This window comes from Pocillopora verrucosa, chromosome 5 (genome assembly GCF_036669915.1).
Source record: "Pocillopora verrucosa isolate sample1 chromosome 5, ASM3666991v2, whole genome shotgun sequence".
NCBI lineage: Eukaryota > Metazoa > Cnidaria > Anthozoa > Scleractinia > Pocilloporidae > Pocillopora > Pocillopora verrucosa.
In genome coordinates this window covers 26,808,732-26,830,387 of record NC_089316.1, presented here as the reverse complement: position 1 = coordinate 26,830,387, position 21,656 = coordinate 26,808,732, and the positions used below count along the sequence as shown (strand labels likewise).

The 21,656-nt window shown below is 38.1% G+C and overlaps 3 protein-coding genes and 1 long non-coding RNA gene across 7 annotated transcripts in view; 2 read left to right on the top strand and 2 right to left on the bottom strand.

The window, feature by feature from the left end:
* The window catches only part of LOC131772760 (furin-like protease kpc-1), a 14,224-nt gene extending 1,394 nt beyond the window's left edge, over positions 1-12,830 (top strand). The window contains exons 3-18 of one of the 4 annotated variants that reach the window (XM_066167615.1): positions 491-547; positions 1,225-1,281; positions 1,959-2,015; positions 3,132-3,218; positions 3,577-3,681; positions 3,972-4,052; positions 4,541-4,678; positions 4,825-4,889; positions 5,585-5,673; positions 6,345-6,526; positions 6,991-7,185; positions 7,528-7,628; positions 8,173-8,406; positions 8,858-9,141; positions 9,604-9,669; positions 12,548-12,830. In XM_066167615.1, coding sequence (XP_066023712.1) covers positions 491-547; positions 1,225-1,281; positions 1,959-2,015; positions 3,132-3,218; positions 3,577-3,681; positions 3,972-4,052; positions 4,541-4,678; positions 4,825-4,889; positions 5,585-5,673; positions 6,345-6,526; positions 6,991-7,185; positions 7,528-7,628; positions 8,173-8,406; positions 8,858-9,141; positions 9,604-9,669; positions 12,548-12,690 — 1,941 coding nt within the window. In that variant the 3' untranslated portion in view covers positions 12,691-12,830. Of the gene's footprint in view, positions 1-490; positions 548-1,224; positions 1,282-1,958; positions 2,016-3,131; positions 3,219-3,576; positions 3,682-3,971; positions 4,053-4,540; positions 4,679-4,824; positions 4,890-5,584; positions 5,674-6,344; positions 6,527-6,990; positions 7,186-7,527; positions 7,629-8,172; positions 8,407-8,857; positions 9,142-9,603; positions 9,670-10,205; positions 10,355-12,547 lie in introns of those variants that run through there. The other 3 variants (XM_066167616.1, XM_066167618.1, XM_066167617.1) reach the window with 3 other exon arrangements.
* A 501-nt stretch (positions 12,831-13,331) lies between these two features.
* LOC131772784 (uncharacterized) lies at positions 13,332-14,846 on the bottom strand. The gene has a single exon (XM_059088742.2). The coding sequence runs from the start codon at positions 14,844-14,846 to the stop codon at positions 13,332-13,334; it is 1,515 nt and encodes a 504-aa protein (XP_058944725.2).
* A 1,723-nt stretch (positions 14,847-16,569) lies between these two features.
* Positions 16,570-18,309, bottom strand: LOC136281211 (microsomal glutathione S-transferase 1-like). Its single transcript, XM_066167506.1, has 3 exons — positions 18,112-18,309; positions 16,891-16,961; positions 16,570-16,807 (listed from the first exon to the last, which is right to left on the bottom strand). Exons 1-3 carry the CDS (start codon positions 18,229-18,231, stop codon positions 16,570-16,572), a joined length of 429 nt encoding a protein of 142 aa, XP_066023603.1. The 5' UTR covers positions 18,232-18,309.
* On the top strand, positions 18,008-18,927 carry LOC136281212 (uncharacterized). The gene is made up of 3 exons (XR_010717603.1): positions 18,008-18,189; positions 18,497-18,569; positions 18,866-18,927. It is a non-coding gene; the product is annotated as an uncharacterized lncRNA (long non-coding RNA).
* Positions 18,928-21,656: the final 2,729 nt, after the last annotated feature.

Sequence of the window (21,656 nt, the reverse complement as noted above, 5' to 3'; positions counted from 1 at the left end):
GGATTTAATGAATTGAAAAAAATTATTATCTTGGGCCAATAAATAGCTGCAACTTATGATATCTGGACAACAAAAGCCTCATTGCAGAATAACATTACCCTAACTAACTAAGGCCTTTGAAGTTTTGGATCTAGATATTCTAACACTTACAGTGTAACCCTTTCACTCCAGGATACTGGATACTCGTTAAGAATGGATAGCTTTTCCAGAATGGTAATGGAGAGTGTATTAGCATTATCAAGAGTTGCAAGAGTGACTTAATTAAAACTTGATAGAGCAATTTTAAGGTGTTCCGGGAGGCTAACTTTTTTTAATCACATCTTCTGAATAGGTTTTGCAAAAAAGTAATTTTTATCTTTACTTATCAGTAAAGATATGCCTTGTTTCTGGAGATAATAATCTTAAGTCCTTTTCTGGACATGTTCAATTCAAATAGGCAATGTGAAAGTATAGCATAAGTGACCAAGTTTACCAAAATTTATGCTTTCAGCCATTTCAGAACTATCCCTTGATTGGAGTGGAAAACTGTTCCAGCATGTCATGGAAGGTAAGACATTGCCTTATTGAAAAACATTACATTCATTCAGACAATCAAGAAATAAAAAGATACATTCACTATTTCTACCAGTTGTTTGATTACATAATTGTATAATTGCACGATGAATGATATACTTAAATATATCATTTTTTATTAAAGTGATCATTAGCAAGTTGTTAGTTATGAGTACATCATAGGATTTAATGAATTGAAAAAAATTATTATCTTGGGCCAATAAATAGCTGCAACTTATGATATCTGGACAACAAAAGCCTCATTGCAGAATAACATTACCCTAACTAACTAAGGCCTTTGAAGTTTTGGATCTAGATATTCTAACACTTACAGTGTAACCCTTTCACTCCAGGATACTGGATACTCGTTAAGAATGGATAGCTTTTCCAGAATGGTAATGGAGAGTGTATTAGCATTATCAAGAGTTGCAAGAGTGACTTAATTAAAACTTGATAGAGCAATTTTAAGGTGTTCCGGGAGGCTAACTTTTTTTAATCACATCTTCTGAATAGGTTTTGCAAAAAAGTAATTTTTATCTTTACTTATCAGTAAAGATATGCCTTGTTTCTGGAGATAATAATCTTAAGTCCTTTTCTGGACATGTTCAATTCAAATAGGCAATGTGAAAGTATAGCATAAGTGACCAAGTTTACCAAAATTTATGCTTTCAGCCATTTCAGAACTATCCCTTGATTGGAGTGGAAAACTGTTCCAGCATGTCATGGAAGGTAAGACATTGCCTTATTGAAAAACATTACATTCATTCAGACAATCAAGAAATAAAAAGATACATTCACTATTTCTACCAGTTGTTTGATTACATAATTGTATAATTGCACGATGAATGATATACTTAAATATATCATTTTTTATTAAAGTGATCATTAGCAAGTTGTTAGTTATGAGTACATCATAGGATTTAATGAATTGAAAAAAATTATTATCTTGGGCCAATAAATAGCTGCAACTTATGATATCTGGACAACAAAAGCCTCATTGCAGAATAACATTACCCTAACTAACTAAGGCCTTTGAAGTTTTGGATCTAGATATTCTAACACTTACAGTGTAACCCTTTCACTCCAGGATACTGGATACTCGTTAAGAATGGATAGCTTTTCCAGAATGGTAATGGAGAGTGTATTAGCATTATCAAGAGTTGCAAGAGTGACTTAATTAAAACTTGATAGAGCAATTTTAAGGTGTTCCGGGAGGCTAACTTTTTTTAATCACATCTTCTGAATAGGTTTTGCAAAAAAATAATTTTTGTCTTTACTTATCAGTAAAGATATGCCTTGTTTCTGGAGATAATAATCTCAAGTCCTTTTCTGGACATGTTCAATTCAAATAGGCAATGTGAAAGTATAGCATAAGTGACCAAGTTTACCAAAATTTATGCTTTCAGCCATTTCAGAACTATCCCTTGTTTGGAATGGAAAACTGTTCCAGCATGTCATGGAAGGTAAGACATTGCCTTATTGAAAAACATTACATTCATTCAGACAATCAAGAAATAAAAAGATACATTCACTATTTCTACCAGTTGTTTGATTACATAATTGTATAATCACACGATGAATGATATACTTAAATATATCATTTTTTATTAAAGTGATCATTAGCAAGTTGTTAGTTATGAGTACATCATAGGATTTAATGAATTGAAAAAAATTATTATCTTGGGCCAATAAATAGCTGCAACTTATGATATCCGGACAAAAAAAGCCTCATTGCAGAATTACATTACCCTAACTAACTAAGACCTTTGAAGTTGTGGATCTAGACATTCTAACACTTACAGTGTAACCCTTTCACTCCAGGATACTGGATACTTGTTAAGAATGGATAGCTTTTCCAGAATGGTTAGGCAGAGTGAATTAGCATTAGCATTAGAGGAGGATGCTAAGTTATCAAGAGAAGCAAAGGGAATGTAAATGTGTCTTATGTAAATGTTTCCCCCAGGGGTGAAGATACATGCAGCACACTTGAAATTTAGCAAGGACAAAATTTTGATGCAATTTTGGGTGAAGAGAAACAAGTTTTGTCAGCATCTAGTCACATAATAAGGGTTTAATTCTGGGCGCTCAATGTAGGTCTTTTAATTCCAACCTTTGGGTTCAGGAATCTACCAGGAAGCTGTAATTAGAGGACACTTTACGTTCTGAAGCTTTGGGAAGACTGCTGACCTTTGCTGTTCAAGATTTTTTTATTTCTTATGGACCAGCCGTGCAATATTTTTGTGATATTCATGTATGGAGCCTTTTTCTTGTTGCAAGAGTGCATACTGATGAACTCTTCAATTCTTTGTTAAAATATGTTGCAGTCATGTAGATGGATAGCAGACTTAATTAAAACTTGATAGAGCAATTTTTTAGGTGTTCCGGGAGGCTAACTTTTTTTAATCACATCTTCTGAATAGGTTTTGCAAAAAAGTAATTTTTATCTTTATGTATCAGTAAAGATATGCCTTGTTTCTGGAGATAATAATCTTAAGTCCTTTTCTGGACATGTTCAATTAAAATAGAAAATAAATGTGAAAGTATAGCACAAGTGACCAAGTTTAAATTTATGCTTTCAGCCATTGCAGAACTATTCCTTGTTTGGAATGTCATGGACGAGTGGATCACTAGTAGCGGTTGATGCTAAGTTAACAATAGGACTAAAGGTAAGACATTGCCTTATTGAAAAACATTACATTCATTCAGACAATCGAGAAATAAAAAGATACATTCACTATTTCTACCAGTTGTTTGATTACATAATTGTATAATCACACGATGAATGATATACTTAAATATATCATTTTTTATTAAAGTGATCATTAGCAAGTTGCTAGTTATGAGTACATCATAGGATTTAATGAACTGAAAAAAATTATTATCTTGGGCCAATTAATAGCTGCAACTTATGATATCCGGACAAAAAAAGCCTCATTGCAGAATTACATTACCCTAACTAACTAAGGCCTTTGAAGTTGTGGATCTAGACATTCTAACACTTACAGTGTAACCCTTTCACTCCAGGATACTATATACTGGTTAAGAAAGGAAATCTTTTCCAGAATGGTAAGGAAGAGTGAATTAGCATTAGCATCAGAGCAGGATGCTAAGTTATCAAGAGAAGCAAAGGTAAGACACTGTTTTGGTGTTTAGCACCCCAGCCCTCTTATGTAAATGTGTCCCCCAGGGGTGAAGATACATGCAGCACACTTGAAATTTAGCAAGGACAAAATTTTGATGCAATTTTGGGTGAAGAGAAACAAGTTTTGTCAGCATCTAGTCACTTGTGGGGAAGGGCCTTTACTTACATTTATGAGTAAGACAGGCCACAGAGACTCTGGTATTTATTTTTCTTTTGCAAAGAATGCTCATTGGATCTTGATAATTCATAAATCATTTGTTCTTTTCTTTATATTCAGGTTGAATCGTCTAGGCATCAGAAAACGAAAAAGGATAAACTATCAAAGATAAACTCAGAACTTCAAAGGATGTGGTACATTGTAAGTTAATTTTGCTGGTAGAAATGTTCCCTTATCCTTACACTGCACTGTACCATTGGATATACCAATGATGATTTTAATGACAGTGACAGTGAGGATGACAGTGACAGTGATGATGATCATGGTGATTATGATAAAGATGATAATAACAGTGAAAATGATAACAATTTAATGACGATGATAATGTTATTAGTGATGATAATGATAATTACTGGCATGATAATAATAATGATAATCTGTCACTGTGCTTAATGCTATGTGACCTACTTGTATTCATGATTGACTGATGTAGTTTGTGAGTTAAATGATATTCTTGCCATATCAAAGGCCTTTCATAGCAATATTTCCAGTCATCTCATCTGGCATAAAAAACTATGTTCAGTTTTGAGAAGGAATGGACTGTGATGACTATCTGTTGTAAGCTCACTGAATTTCAATCAACAGGTAATTCCTCTAATCCCACTCTTCTGATGTTTATTGCATTTTAGAAAAGACCTGAGGGATCTAATGAACCAACACTTAATGTCATTGCTGCTTGGAATTCTGGTTATACAGGAAGAGGAATTACGGTGGGAGTTGTTGATGATGGAGTCAATGGCAGTCATCCTGACCTAAGAGACAACTATGTAACTATTGCTTTCCCATTTTCAATCTTTTTTTAATTCTATTCAATTTGAAAATATCATAAATGGAAAGGGACGTTACCTTTTCATCTTGATCACTGACTACTATTTATTTGTTTGTTTGTTTACTTTGCATTTTGTTTCTTCAGAGATTGGATTTGAGTTACGATTATGTGGCTGACAAACAGGTGTCGTTTGAAACATCAGTACCAGGGTAAGCTGATAATCCCTTTACACCCTAACATCAGTATGCATATTCTCCAAACTGTTCTCTATATATTTCCTGAGGCGTTGACAAAGAGAATTTGTTTAAAAATCAAGAGCTCTATTAGTTAGTGATTATTTCCTTGATTCTCGTGACCTAGATGTGTGATTCAGGGGTGATATAGTAAGGAGATGCTGGTCAAGAAAAAAGAAGGAGAGGGGGAGGGGTAGGGGCGAAAGAGTAGCGAGTTATTTCTAGGATTGAACGCAGGTACAAAAAGTGTGAAATTTACGAAAATTAGACAGACCATCGACCATCGTCAATTCAAGGGTTACAACGAAAGCCCCACCAAAGTTTATGAACTTTACGAATTTTACGAAATTTACGATGATAGGCCATTTCCGATTTCTTGCGGTTCAATGATCTGGTGCCGAAGTAAAGGCTGTTGCAGAAATTGGGTAACAGTTGCTTTCTGGTGGTGTAATAAATATGGTAGCAGTGAGAATTAGCGGCATACTTGAAGCCAAAATTGACTGAAATTATTTCAATCTGGTCCTGATATTTTCACCTTTTTTTCTGCAATTTCTTTAGTTGCAGTTCATTTGGGAAGATCATTTCCCTTCTTGTACAGGTGTATGCTTGAAGCCAATTACAAAGATTTGGGACAGTGAAACCAATCTATGATTATCTCTATTTGTGTACAGACATGGTAATAAATGTGCAGGCGTTATAGCTGGAAAACGCGATAATGGTTTATGTGGTATGGGAATCGCTTATGAAGCTAACATTGCAGGTAATGGCTAATATTTAGAATATAATCTAACCGTTTGACTTTAATGTATTTGTAACCCATTGTAACCAATACATTTAAGGAGTTACAATTGACAATTTCGAGAGGAAAGAATGTGAAAAAAGGACTCGTGCTAATCTCAGTAGTTCGTTCCTGGACTATGTAGTTACACTCTTAAAACCTGGGAGGACCAATTGCATACATAATTCCCAACATACACATGCTAGATATCACATAAATATCTTTTATTATAAAAATGTCCTTTGCAATCGAGAGAGCAAAGCGAACCCCTCAAACTTGTCCATATAAACAAATTGCACAACAGGGAAAATGAAAGAACCTCCCCAAAGTACCATCCTAGCTCATCTTTAATTTGATTTTAAACGGATATTCACCAGATATTCCTCAGGTTAAGCTCAGACAGAAGGTAAATTTGCAGACAAGTTTCTACACCCTTGATGTTTTATTACCCGAAAAACTGCATATAATTGAATAAAAGGGTTCAAGTAACACGGTAAAACGTTTTCCATGCTTCTATATTTGTATAATGCTCCTCTCGTGAGGAAAATACCGACTTTGAATCCCGTATTCTCTTACGTCTGGCATTCGCCTTTTTGATAACCGTGACAAGTTAACTAATGCAACAGAATCTGAAGCCTATTCTCTTGTGTCAGGCATTCACCTTCTTCGTGATATCCCTACCTCATTATCTGATAAGAGAGTGGCTGCGGTCTTGACGCACGAGCTAGGAAGTATTGACATATACTCCAACAGCTGGGAACCGCTGAACGAGGGATGGAAAATACAGGGTCTTGGACCGCTGATCAGTACAGCCTTAGAAAAAGGCATTAAAGAGGTATTGAACAACATCATCCCGTTCGGCTTACTAAATATTTCATCTTTTATCCACAATCTTCCCAGCTTTATAGCCTTTTTATTTTTGCTACCATTATTATATCCTTACCATTTTTACTACAATTACGCACGCCCCCATCGTCGCTGACAGTACCAAACACCATCATTGTGACCATTATCTTCATTTCCGTTGACATTTTTATTGAGAGAGCGGTCTGAGCGCGATCGCCTTCGTTCAACCATATGTGAAGGACGAACGAAGGCACTTAGTTGGTTTCCTTCTGTAAACACTTCGAGGTGGACAGCTTTTGCATTTGGACATTATTTTAGGTTTTTATCCAAGGTTTTTGCCAAAAATGATGGCTTGTTACATATTGTATACTTTCGACTAAACGAGTTTCTTGCTTGTAAATAGTCAACGATGTCTTAGTGGCTAATATATATATACCCTTCTTTTAAACAAAGGGTCGCAATAAAAAAGGTGCCATCTACACGTTTGCGGCTGGAAATGGCGGTTTAAATGGAGACAGCTGTGCATACAATTGTTTTGCGAATAGTATTTACACCATCGTCATCAACGGTGTGAATGAAGATGGATCCCGTCCAAGCTACGTAGAAGAATGTCCTGGAATCATGGCCACCGTGTACACTGGAGGAATTGTAAGTGGAATGAGTTAATACAGTTTGTAACCTAAAAATCCCTCTCTAAATAAAGTCTTCTATAAGTTTCGTTTCTTTCTATCCAACTTCCTGTACCTTTGGTGTTTGGATTTTGAAATGAGCGGAGTGAACACAAATACGCGTGACGTCGGTTACATTCCGTTCAATCGAGAATATGTACGATGACGTCAGACCCATTAAACTCTTTTGGCCTCACGCGAAATTTCCCAACTGAAGTTGTGACCATAAGTAGCTTGAATTTGATGTTTAAATTAAACGTTATCCCCGAGTTAATAATTTCTTTCATTCTCTATATCTCTGAAAATTTCGTATATCATCCAGGTAACTGCTGATAACGCAACCGGTTGTGTCAGCAATTTCGGAGGCACGTCAGCGGCTACTGCCATTGCATCAGGACTGATTGCACTGACCCTGCAAGCAAAGTAAGATTATTATGTCATAGAGTTAATATTCATAAGTAAGGATAGGCGGGTTGCACAGAATGAATGTATCCCCTCTCGTACTTAAGTCAAAACTTAGCTTGGGCTTGTGGGGTGAAACACTGGTTTTTAAGGGGGCATGTGACCTCCTCTTTGTCAAGAAAACTAACCAAGACTCGTAGTGCCGCTTTAACTCCTCCACCCTCTTGTCACTGATAAGTCCTGCCGCCTTAAGGAGTATGCAATGAAAACCACCATTCATAACACTAAACACAAAGCGCAAAACCAAAGGTGAAAAACAACTTGTAGTTTACACGGGGGTAAAGGTGCATATGTCCCTGGAGCTCCGTCGAGGTGTGTGAATTATTCTTGATGCTGCTAAAGAATCCCTCACTGCCCAGTCTTTATCGGTGTGGAAGGGTAAGTGGAACGACCCTTCTATGAGTGGGCGCTAATCGAGGGGATTGAGACGAATTCCACTCGCGTAAATTCGAGGAATCTCTGCTGGAGTTAAAGGTCATTAAACTCAGCTTTTTTCCTCTTCCAGCCCTAACTTAACTTGGCGCGACGTCCAACACGTTATAGCCAACAGTGCAAGAGCAGCGCCTGGTGGAGTCTGGCTTAAACAAGGCCACTGGCTGCAAAACAAAGCAGGGTTTCATATTAGCATGGTTTATGGCTTTGGGCTTATGGACGCTGACAAGATGGTGATGTTAGCAAGAAAATGGAAGGAGGTTCCAGAGCAAATGAAATGCGAGATCGAAGGCAGTGTCAAAGACATGTGAGCGTCAAGTTTCTCTTCTTTTTTTTTTTCGATTTTACTTTTTCGGAAGCAGAAAACTCACGTTTTAACGTGTGCAGACCTTACTTGCTTCCTACGTCTTGTTTGAATAAACAACAATTGTCGATCTCATTGGTGAACTATTGAAATCAATTATCTGAAAGTTGAGGTTTTTGAAAAATAGTTCAATGATGCTAACCCGTCCTTTCATTTCAGTGAGCAATCATCTCCGCAAATCTCACGAGTGAAAACACTCTCGCCCCTTTGAGTACCCCATGTCATTCTTAAAAACTGTCAACAGACGTTTGCCTAAAATTTGCGTTTAGCACCCTCTCAAATTCTCCTAACTTGATGTTGGGCTATTGAGCAACAAGACTTCCATTTTAATTATTAGAGGAAGCATTTTTACTGGCGGCGATTAACCTAGTCTCTTTGCAATTCTTCGTTTCAGAAATATCCCAGGAACGGTTTTAATAGAAGTGAAAGATTGTTCAATTAAATTTCTGGAGCACGTGCAGATCAGAGTCAATCTTAATTTCTCTCGCCGTGGCGACTTGTCCCTTCAGCTGAAAGCACCAAGCAACACAACATCTCCAATGACTCGAAAGCGGCCCAAAGACAACTCAACAAGATTGAGTGACTGGATTATTGAATCTCTTTTTCACTGGGGAGAAGACCCGAGTGGCAGATGGGAGCTTAAAATTGATTGTTTTGACAAGCCATGTCGAAGTTCAGGTGATCTATAACTTACTTTTAAAATGTTGAGTTGATGTGTGTTTGTCGGTGGTTTTGTTTTTGTTTTTGTTTCTTATTTTTCTCAATCCTGAGAAATACCAGATCAAGCTTCGTCTGTTAGTTGTACGTCAAATGCTCTCTTTAATTTGCTACCTGAAAATTTTGGTCGGCCTAAGTTACGTACTTTCAAGCTGAGCAAATCTTTCCTCATCGTGATGGGGAGGTGTGAGGCTGAGCGTTTCTTTTGCTCATTCACATGTTTATTTTATTGATTAAGCGAAAACTTAGTGCTACCTTTCCACGCCAGGGACCGCACATTTTTAGCCTTTAGTTACGGTATTTTGATGAAGTAAATCGTTCACATGTTCATAGATTCAGCTTTTATGGGGATACCGTTTTCCTGACTGCGGAATTGTTAATGTTTTGCGATTAATTGGCAATATTTCCGTGTTTATTCCATAGGTCAACTTCACAGCTGGTCTTTGATATTGTATGGCACTCCTTCAGACCCACTTAAATCAGGAAAAGGTATCTCAACTCAAATTTTGTCGAGCTAAAAACTTAAGAGCTAATGTCAGCATGCATCAAACAAACAGCGGCAAGTCACCCAAATTTGTTTTCACTCCTACTTTCACATTTTGTAGCCCAATATGTTCTAGTAATTTTGGTGTAGTTTTTTTGTAAAAATTTATTTTAGTTTTCGAGAAATAATTTTTTTCGTTCTACCGCTCAATATGCAAATTTTCACCTTGAATATTACCCGAGTTGTGTGACCTCATGTGACGAATGTATTAGACCTACGGTATTTCTGTGAACGTAATCCTTTGTTTTATCATCTAAACTTGATCCCCTGTCGTTATTGAAGCTGTTAAAGAAATATTTATTTTTTGGTGAATATTTTTGTCCGACATACTTTTCCTATGCTTAAAAGAAAAGTTTTGTGGGGGGTCCAAATCTGCGAATGGGGGGTCCAAATCCGCTGTGACACCGGCACCTTCGAGACGCCAAAAGATATCGATGATTTTACAAATTGCCCCACTCACAGACCAAATCTCGGTGTTCAGTAGCAGATGTAGGGTGCCAAAAGAAATGTCCGGCCATGGTAAAGGCAAAAGCTGATAGGGGAATTGGAAAGCGTGTATCACAGATATTACTCAAGATGTCTGGAAAATTCGTACAATCTGGCTTCGGTAAGTAGGCTACTTACCACCGTGAGCAAAATTACGCGTGACGTCAGACTTAAGTTTCGATTGGGAATTGGTCACTACTACTACTACTACTATTACTACTACTACTACTACTACTACTACTACTACTACTACTACTACTACTACTACTACTACTACTACTACTACTACTACTACTACTACTACTAAGGCCCGTGGCTCCGTGTGGAGCATAGGCCATCGACGACCCCTCGCCATCGCACTTTGTTCTGGGCTAATCTTGCTGCTCCTGTCCAGTTTGTACTTTGCTGCTTGTGCTCTGCCTCAGTGTCTCGCCTCCAGCTGTTGCGAGGCCGGCCTCTCTTCCTCTTTCCCTGCGGGTTCCAGGTCAGAGCTTGGCGCGTGATGCTGGACGCTGGCTTCCTGAGGGAAAAAATTGGGAATTGGTCAATAGGCTACCAAAAATTCAGACAGAGGGGGAGTTTTCTTAACTAATGTCTAAACACTTGGTTGGCTTTCCGCCGTCTGGGGGGACGCGTAGTTATGCACACGGTGGTAAAGGACCCTTCCGCACTAGCAACTAGACACTGAAAAAACTTGTTTCTCTTCGCCAAAAAATCACATCAGAATTTGTCCTTGCTAAATGTCAAGTGCGCTGCACGCATCAGCACCCCCGGGGGACCCCTTTATATAAGAGGGCGGGGGTGCGCGCCTGGAATTTCGAAAACGATCGTTATAAAATTATAAAAGGTACTTAAATCTTATCCTTGCGGGAGTGGCAACAATTAGCCTGTAAAAACAAGTATTTATGTCCTTTTCTGTCTTTTTCAATGCTTCCCTCGCTCCTACAGAGGATTCATATAAATATGAGAGCCGTGCCGCGTCTACATTGCACAGGTAGAAAAGGTCGTCCAGAATGAGTGTTTCGTTCTTTAATGAAAACCCCAATAAACTCACTCAGAAATGACTCGTTTCGAATAAATTTTAGGCTGGTTATTATGTGGCAACCGGTATGAACTCGTTCTTGTACAAAACTCATTCGGACATTATGTACATGGCCCCTAAAAGTTCTAATTCCCAGAGCATCACGCTTTGCTCGCCTGTCTGAATACTAAAAATTTCAGTAGCGTTGAAGGAACAACCCGATTTTAACTGCTTCGCTGCCGCTGAAACAACGATTAGTGAAGAAAGCACAGATTTTACTATTTACAATTCAACATAAACAAAAATCTTTATACATGGTAAATATTCACTTGTGTCGGTATCAGTTAATGCGTGACTAGCTTTTGATATAAATGAGGGAGGGGAAAACACAACGCAAAACCTGGGCTCCTGTCAAAAAGTAATACCCAGGCGTAATATAATAATCGAAACGGCTAATAAAATCATAAATAAACAAGGTAAAAGAGTTATGTTAGACTTTTTTACAAATTTTAGTGATTTATGCCAATTAACGGTGGCAGCAAGTAGGCGCACAATGTATATTTCATAGTTGCTGTCAAGTAAATTTTACCGAACTTTGAGTTAGTCTCAAGATAGAACAACACAAATACACAAGGAAATTTTTACAGTAACTTTATAACCATCCTTTGGTCTTTTAAAGCTTGAAGGTCAATAGATTTTGTCATGTCGGTCATTGTTAAAATTGTCTTTGTTTTGATGCTTCTTTTCGACATTGGAAAAGTATGTCGGACAAAAATATTTCATTTCTCGAAAACTAAAATATATTTTCACAAAAAAACTACACCACAATTATTAGAACATATTGGGCTACAAACTACGGAAGTAGGAGAGAAAACGAATTGTGGGCGACTTGCCACAATATTTCAAATTTGTGCGATGGATGCTGACATCCTCTCTTAAGTTTTAAACAAACGACTTAAACTCGCTAATCAATCAATTAACGATCGAGGGAAAGTGTGCCCTTGGGGGGGGGGGGGTCAAGCAAAGGAATAGCCTCAGAGAAGAGTCAATCAGAGAAAGCTTTATGCTTTACTCTTTAAAATAAACTCTTTTTACAGAAATAATTAAAAAGTAAGTATTTGAGTTGTCATCAATTTTATATTGACCAAAAGATGGACACCATACCAAGACTTTTGGGGGAGCTCAATCAGAAAAATATCTTCAGATGAGGCAAATAGATTGTGATACATAAACAGTTACTCTACTGGGTAATCAAGGAATCAATGATGTTGATACTAGCTGTAACCATTTTTGCTGTTTTTATTTGATTTTTACAGTACCACGGGAGGACATTTTTAATTCCTCGGGACTGGGTTTATTTGTGATGCTATCTGCAATTTGCTGCATATTGGTATTGAGGCGTAAAAGGAAAAGGAATAAAATTATTTGTTGCTGGAAGTCGCCCATGGCAGCCACATAATGGACATGAAGATTTAAAATAAATATGTGTTAATGGTCTTTCTGAAAAAATTGGTTTTCATGGTAGTTAGCAGCTGAGTTTACTCGTAACTTTACTTTTCCTTTCATACGATAGTTTGTATAACACAAATAAAAGTCTACTGCGGAACCAAAACACTGTCTCTTCCTTGACGTCCGTACAAGCCCACTCGAGGTAGATCTCCGTGTACCAGGAAATCGTGGCGAGTTTCCGTTCTCGCAAGCCGAGTGGTCTCTACCGAGTAATCCCCCCCCCCCCATTTTGTACGTTCCCGCGAAGTCAAATTTAGTGCGCGAAAACCTATCGTCACACTGAGTTGTCACATTCATACTTGCCCTTTGCTCATGGGACAACAGTTGACCACGAAAACACCACAATGCGTCTTTTATGTGCATTTTAGATTGTAATCATTCAATGTTTGCCTTCGCTAGACAATGCTCGAATGTAACCCTACTACATGCGAAAAAATATCTGATGATATGACTCCGTTTTTGACCTTTTTTTGTCAGTAGAAACCTCTCTCTCTATTGCTTTAAGCTATGGTTACAATGTATGATTATGTCACTGTTTCCCTGCTGTTTTCGAAATTTAAATCTGGTACGAAAAAAAAATTCCACGAATGTCTAATTTAGAAGCAGTGGTATAATTGACGTTAGATTTAACCAGACAGTCTTTCCTTGAGCTGCTTGAACGAGCTGTTGATGTTGATATCCATTTTTTGGCACGCTAAATTCCATTCCTTTCTTACACAAAGGACTGAAATACTTTCCCACCCCCGCGCTCAAACTCCAGCGGTTTTCCTCCTGTTTCGAAACGCATGCGTAATAGTGTTTCTCGTTACAGTCCCTCACATACCATCTTTTGTCACGTGAGAGCACGACGCATGAAGATTCATTAATGGCTTGTTTTGGTTCACCCTTAGCCCACGTGAATACAGCTGTTTCCATGAGCTCGGCGTTTATTTGGTCCGCGCTAAGAACGCTGACACCGCACATTAGATATTTCTTGAAGTCCATGATCGTTCCTACGTTCCTAATACCATTATACACTGGTCCATACACGGTGCTATCACTATAGACTCTAATTTTGTCTTTACTATTACCTACAGTAGAACAATTTTTAACACGTGTCTCAAAACCTTTTACGGTATAGCCTTTGTTCCACAAATGATTATGGAGGAAACGGGCTGAATGATTATTTCCGTCCAAGAAAATTATCGTTTTATTCATTTCACGTAATTGTCTGGTACTCGGCCAATTATCGCCAAACTTCTGTTTTAAGTCACTCGGTGTGAAGACCCTGTCACCGAAGTATTCCTCAATAACTTGGTTTATCGATGAATCTTCTTGGCGGGTTGTGTGGTCATCAAAGAGTATTTCAAGTACTTCATTCCGGTTTTCGTGTTTATTAGTCCAGTCCGAGATTTCTTTCATTCCATCATCGAATTCTGTATCCCATGGGAAGCAACCAACTAACAAATTTTGGTTACCGTGGCTCATGCGAATTTTATCAAAACATTTCCAGAGGTCAATCTCCATATTGCGCACGCCCATGTTTAGCTGGTCCGTAAAACTAAACTCTTGATTGGCCAACGCGATGCATACGTCATCTGTTTGATGTGGCCAATGACAATCGTCTAAATCCCCATATCCACTGGCTCTGTTGTTGTAGGAATTATGAGCTCCAAGAACTTGCACAAGATTAATGGGAATGTCAATTTGGAGCTCTCGCTGTGTTTTTAAAGCGAAAGAAAGCCAAGGAGAAATTCTTGCAGAACCGCGCACGCAAATACCATGGAATCCACACTTGGAGCAATTTGCTTGCACGCTGAACTGATCACAAGACTCTTCGTTGCTTTCCCGTTTCGATCGATCATAGTTTAGTTTTGCCTTCAACTGAATCCCATCTCTTACAACATTTTGATCTCTTATTGAATCGTAAGAGGTTAGAAGGTTCTTCAACACTTGACCTCTAACGAAATCACTCCTTTTCTCGACCTCTCCGCTTAACGGCCGACCATTCGACGGGAACTGATTTGGTGCCATGCTTGCTTGTTGAAGATAAACAGAAAGAGCGGCCAAACCGAAAAAGCAGTATCGTGAGAGCGTTCTTCCCAAACTAACGCGTCGCACAGCCATTTTTACGACAATTTTAGGGATGATCACAATAATAGGTGGCAATATTATCTGCCATCAGGCAAAGGTGATACTGTTTTTGCAGGTACCTGTATTGAACCTGTTAACAGAAATATTGTCATTTGTTGCGAAGTTTCACCTTTGCTTTGTACCAGAGGTGTTAGGAACTGAATAGAGCCGATGCGTGTGCAGCTCCTTCCACGTGTTAATGAAGTTTGTCACCAAGAAACTCATTAACTTGAAGAGATCAATCGGATCACTGTCGGTGTTTGAGTAACCGCGTACCTACCCCTCCCCTAACCCGACAAAAGTCAACTGATGAGAATATCGGGTTGATGCCAGGTTGGGGAAGGGGTAGGTATGCAGTTACCCAGCAACAAATATTGATTCGATCAATCGTCCATGTTACTGATAAGAATCTCATATCCGGCCTAACAAAATTTCATGCACGCAATTGAAATCAAAGGTTAACGTGCAAAATGATTAATTCTTGGACCGCACATAGAGAAAGAAAATGATATCAGTGAATGGAGACTTCTCTGGTGTAGGGGCTTAAATATAACGACTATTAAATAATCAGTTTTTTCTTTTCATTAACTGGTTGCTAAGTAATATGTTTTACTCGAACAATGAAGGCATTATCCGCGGATTGCGCTTTTGAAGATAGTGATTCCCTGAAAAAACGTGACTAATTTTTCATGATCTGGGGTTTCAACTTATAAGCACGGTTGCCTACATTGGCCAGTTTAAATTCCAAGAGTCAAAAAATTTGAATAAAAACTAATCATTTTATGATCTTTGATTTTCACCCATGACCAACTATGCATAACATTGGAAATACCCCTGAGGAAAAATTTATTTAGTTCCACCTATGTGGGTTTTTGTTTATGAAAGGAAGCTGTGATAGTTATTTAACAAAGACCAGATAACATGAGTACAACCAGAATGATAGAAATGACGAAATCTTATTGAGAAATCTGTCTTCACTGAAGATAGATTCGTTTAGCAGTAAACAAATTACGATAAATCGCAGCAATTACAAAACCAAACATACAAAACGCATACACAAACCATAAAACATGAGCTAGATCGAAGACCACCAAAACAACTTGCAAAAAATCGAATTATCTTTAATATCACGGAACAACTTATCACGAGTCAGAATCTAATCAAACGCACAGCAGAACCACCAGACTCTCTCCCTCGATGTGCTGATTCAGTGAACAAAATTGTTTATATAATGCTTAGAAAGGCAAGACCGCACATATCTTCCCAATGTATAATACTATGTCAGGAATTTTGTAATCAAACATCAAGGTCAACGTCGTCATCGTCGTCGTCGTCGTCGTCGTCGTCATCGCCATCGTCATCGTCATCGTCATCGTCATCGTCATCGTCATCATTATCATCATCATCATCGTTATCGTCATCGTCCTCATTATCTTCATCGTCATCGTCATCGTCATCGTCATCGTCATCGTCATCGTCATCGTCGTCGTCACTGTTGTTAATCGTCATCTTTTTCGTCAACGCCATCGTCGAACGCGATATTTGTTGACGTCGTCATCGTTATTGTTATTGCTGTCTGCCTACTTATCTTAGCGCTCCTAGTTTGAAAACAACGCCAATAACTGATAAGCGTTTGCGAAGAAGGCTGTGATTTTTACACCGAATTTAATATTCAAATCTGGTACTTTCAACTATTTTAGACGTCATTCTCAACGGCTCAAATTACAGAATATAACACGCAAATGGCCATAAACGCTGTGCAACATGCACCAACCGCGAAACTCACAGCCCTTGGGTAGCTGAAGGCGTTCAAATAAACTATGGTGTGAAAGACCCTGGCGGCCGTGAAGACCCGTAAGCACCAAATTCCCCACGAGACTGGCATGCCAGAAAACATGTACAACCACGCTGTGATCATGAATATTGGAATGTTCTCCAGATCATTAAGATGAGCTCTGCAATGAAAATAGAAACTGTCGATGTATTTTTCCAATTTATATCCTATGTCATTAACTAAAAAAAAAACTTACAGTAATACCTTCTCACTCTTTCCACATCAGCATTTATTTGGACGGGTCTGCGCCTATAATCCTCTGGACTTGGAAACGCCTGTATTCCGACAAAGAAGGGGAAAAAAGAAGGCCATAAATGACACAATTTTCGAGGAAACGAGACCCGGGAAGGGTTTCCTGAAGTATTTTCAAATGTGCAAATTTTTACGTCCACAACTAGGGAGGGCGGAGCTCAATCTCCTACCCCACACAGCCTACTACGTGCTTTTCCACGTTGGAAAGAAGAAGCTTTATGGAAATGAACCTACCCGACACATGAAAAAACCAGCGAGAGGTTCCTTCCCTCTCTCCTTCCCTTAAAAAATATTTTCACAAAATGTACGGTAAATCAGCTGGACAAAGGCCAACAGAAGTTATAAATTCCAGGGTTTTTTTCGTTTCAAGTCACAGTTTACGTCAAGACTCTTATGCGGATGCGTGAATGCAAGTTGTTACACGTAGGCTTCAACAACTTCTTGATAAGCACGTGAAAAAAGGAACGAAACACATGGTTCATTTAACGTCTTGCCAAACGTCATTTTAGCCAATTATCCGCTATAATATTAGGCAAAGATCGCAATAGGCCTGCGAAACATTGTTATCTGACAGATTATGTGTTGGTTTTCCTTGAAATCCTCGACTTTTTCACTCGTGATATGTGCTCCAAACCTATATTTTGCTCAAAAATAGCTTAGAAATGTGAAAATTGCTTGAAGTTGCTGGAACCGCATAAAGTTGCTCCAAACGCCAAAAGTTGCGAAGCACAATCGGCATAGGCCTATTTACTGACAACAATTTTTATCTAAGAATCACCGAAATAGATTCCCTTTTAAAATAAACGCTTCTACATGCATCTCTGTAAATTTCACACCTGTCAGTTCCAGTGGAGAGCACATAATTTTCTTTGATCACCGTTACATACGGGGAATCAGCGACGTAACAATATGTCACGCAACATGTCACAGTTCGTAAACACCGAAACTGAAATATCGATCGACAACTGTGGAATGCGGAGCTTCGTCACATGTTGTTTGCGACTCAATCCAATCCAAGCAATCATTAAATGTTTACAGAACAGCATGATATCTTTATCAACCTAAGTTTTAAACCTTAAACTAAATTCTTATTCTTTCAGTTTCCAATTCCTGTTAGCTTGAAAGTTTTTGTCACTACACAATGACATGATAACAACTGACGGGTTTTCTTACCTTGTTCGCAATACGATGCCTCGCGGTTACAAAGGACATTACCCAAGTCTTAAGCATTAGTATGGCGCCATAAAAAAGGTAAGCCGATAGGAAATGATCATCCACCGAAAGCGTTACCATTTCCCGACTGTCAAAATCGACGTGTTCGATAATTATCGCGGTTGTAAATGAGTTTCGTAACTCTTCCACAAATCACGCGATCACGCAACGCGACAGAATGATTAAGCATTCATTTGACCACAGGGTTCCCCACAAAAATTATCTCTCCTCCTTGGCCAAAGAAAACAGAAAATCAAGAACTTTGCTAGAGTCAAATGAGAAACAATTTTGTAAATATATCTCTCATTTATATTACACTTGATTGTTTTGAAATTTTGTCTTTCAGTTCAAATTCTGCGTGCACCGTTTCAATCTGTCTGAGTTTACGAGCGGTTCTCTTGCTCCACATGCTAATTGAGGTAAGTCGAAGGCGATCAGTCACTTGGAAATAATCTCAAGATGATTTCGCAATGTGTGTGATTTTTGGGTGATGTTGCTAATTTTGGTATCCCAGCCGGTAGGGCTCCAACACCTGAGCGAACCAGCCCGTCAGCTGGTGTTGTCGGAGAAGCTAAATCTCCCTCTTAGTAAACCCCAACCCCACCCCACCCCCCTCACACAACACACTCTCACATACTACACTTGCCCCGAGAGTTAAAGCCCCCTAAATTCTTCTACACTAATGACATTTTTTTATTTGTCTGATGTGCTATAGGTTATTTTGGTTATCAGAGTAAATAGAAGTAACACTACACTGTCTGATCTTTTGACTCCGGGTTCTGTAGTGACTCAAAGAGGCGATCCCGATTTTTACAAAATCCCATCGAAAAGCGCATTCTATAATCGCTGAGCTGGACATAACTGGTAATGAATTAATTTTAACGCTTAAAAGAGTCCTCTTTACAGTCACTGCCATGACTCAGGTAAATTATGATTTGATTTTTTTTTTCATTTTTTGCAGCAATGACGCAAAATAAATGCATATGGATTTAAAATATTTCAATCATTCTCTCAATGTTAAGAGATATACGATAATGCTCCTAATTGTTATGAAATCAAACTGAAAAAGATATTCAGGTAAATGAACGGAACTATGGTAGTACGCAGAATTTTTATCAAAGTGGAATGTAATTTCGACAAAATTTAACCGGAAATGATGCATAAGGGTGGAACTTGTGAAACGGAACTGTTGGGGAAATTGCATTGTTTTGTACATTCTCGATGTAATCTGCTGTTTCATCACAAATTAGTAATCATAGACATAAATAACTGCGGTAAAGCGTTAGAATTCAATAAATAATTTATTTTTTAATTTTTTTTTTTGACATTTCAAAGATTTTGTCATTAAATACCACTCGTAGAAAAAAGCTTTGTACATTTTAAATGTAATCTGTTAAAGCATAAATAAAAATAACTGTGAAGGATGCTTTATCCTCGTGTGTATACATTAGGCTTTGTCCATAGGGAAACGTGCAGGTAGACTTCGCATGATAAATTATCTGAATTTAACACTACACATTTGCGTGTGAATCGTTTGTTGTGCTAAAATACATCAAAAAAACTAAAGTTTGTTTTAAAAAATTGAGAGAGTTTTCTCATTCTTAGGATTATCTGCAATATTGATGGTACAAATTGTCTTTCCTTAACCAAAGTGCAGTGAAAGTTTTCGGTTAAAAGTAATCCCAAAATGTTTTCTCAAAGTCAATAAATACATATGTCTGGTTTTTTTTGGTTAAAAACGCTTCTTCTCTTCCACTCTGGTTTCAACTTGGGTTTTCAGTCTTCTATGAAGATCTTTGTTCTACAGTTTTTCCGGCTTAGTGAAGGCTTCTGTCCTTGCTGTAACGCCAAATTGTTAATTTCAAGCTTTCCCGCAACAAAATCCTCTTTGATCAATGAGATGAACTTGTTGACTGTTCAAGGCTAGTAGCAAAGTTCTGGTAGACATTGGCAGCTGTTGTTTCCTTTTAGTAATCTTGAAGATAAGGATATTAGCAAAAAACAGCCCAGAGTTATGATGACAACACTGTACTCAAGCACAACCTCGTGCATTGAATAAAGCCTTGTGATGCGTGAGCCTTCCATCGACGAACTTGTATGGCTTGAAGCTGTAATTTCGGGAATAGACATGATAATTTTTGCGAGTCCTTTTTTGATGTGAAAATTCTTTCACCTTCAGCGCCAAGTCGAGTTGTTACTTCGGTGAGGTATATTTATCAAATGAATTTTCCTGTTTAATAGGCAAACATTTATTGAGAGGAAAGCGGTGCTGTTGCAACGAGATTGACGTAACATCCGGTAACATGATACATCCGGTGAAAATTATCTGGAAAGCTTTTACACCGCTTTAGCCTGATTAGAGCACTTGCGTTGACAGAACTTGTCATCATAAATCAGTAAATCTTTTTAGAAAAACTTGTACGAATTATATTTGAAAATATGATAATTTAGCTGCCATGTGGGGATGCACGAACAAGGTGCTATGAAAGTCAAGATTCCATGATTCAGATTGCAAAACGATTTCTGTCAATATGGTATCTGCATTGTGTTTCATGTCCATGAAAGAACCAGGTATTTCACAAGTTGTTGGGAAACATGCCGCATAACCATTTAATCCTACATTTTTGCCATGAAAACGTGATTCACGCTTTTTGTAAAAAAAACCAGCACGATTTAACTTATGTAACTCAGACGGTTATGTTAAAAGTTCATTTGGTTCTGGGCAAAATGCCTGCCTATCGAACTATCTGATGAGTGATAAAAGGAAAGTCCGTTTAAATTTCTCATCCACTTAATTTGTTCCATCATAATTCTAAAGTAGCGAAGACAAAAAGCTCTTTGTTTTCCGATTGTTTCACATTACAAGTATCTCGAAGAACGAGTAAATCCTTCAGAACTTTATCAGGGGAATCAAGTTTCGCCACAGCTAGCCCGTGCTCAAGGTCATGCACTTGTCTTAGCTTATTAAAGCTAGTCATGGCTGACAGAGCGAATTGTTGAGTTACTTTATTCTTCATTCTGTTTAGAAATAACTTAAGCCATCCGACTTACCGCAAACAACCATTTTCAAAGCGCTCCACGAAATTTAGGGTTGCAACTGATGTCAATGAACGAAGGTGGGGGGACGTTTTCACACATGAGTTTACAATGTCGAAGGTGCTCGCTGTTCGTCTCCTTGAAGTTCTCTCAGAAGGTAAATGAATTACCTTCTTTCTTTAAAATAGGAGCCAATATTTTCATTTTGTGACACACACATTTTTTTCTCTCTTAATCTTTTACAAGGTTTATTTTTAACAAGTTCTTCAGGAACATGCATCAATTATCTCCTCTCAGTTATAAGTTAAGGGATCAAATCATTAGCATTTACTCTCTATTATTGTTTTGGATGACCTCTCTCCTGTTCAACCCGTTTTTCCCGAGCTCACCAGCTGGTATTGACAGCTGAGCTGCAAATGGTACAAAACCAGAAATTGTGAAATACTTGCTGAAATTAGTTTTAAATCCAA

Excerpts from the sequence above, each read along its gene's own strand:
- LOC131772784 (XM_059088742.2), bottom strand. The coding sequence starts at position 14,846 with ATGGCTGTGCGACGCGTTAGTTTGGGAAGAACGCTCTCACGATACTGC.
- LOC136281211 (XM_066167506.1), bottom strand. The coding sequence starts at position 18,231 with ATGGTAACGCTTTCGGTGGATGATCATTTCCTATCGGCTTACCTTTTT. Across the intron at positions 16,962-18,111 it reads GGCATCGTATTGCGAACAAG|GCGTTTCCAAGTCCAGAGGA; the intron begins GTAAGAAAACCC and ends GTCGGAATACAG. Across the intron at positions 16,808-16,890 it reads GATGTGGAAAGAGTGAGAAG|AGCTCATCTTAATGATCTGG; the intron begins GTATTACTGTAA and ends TTTTCATTGCAG.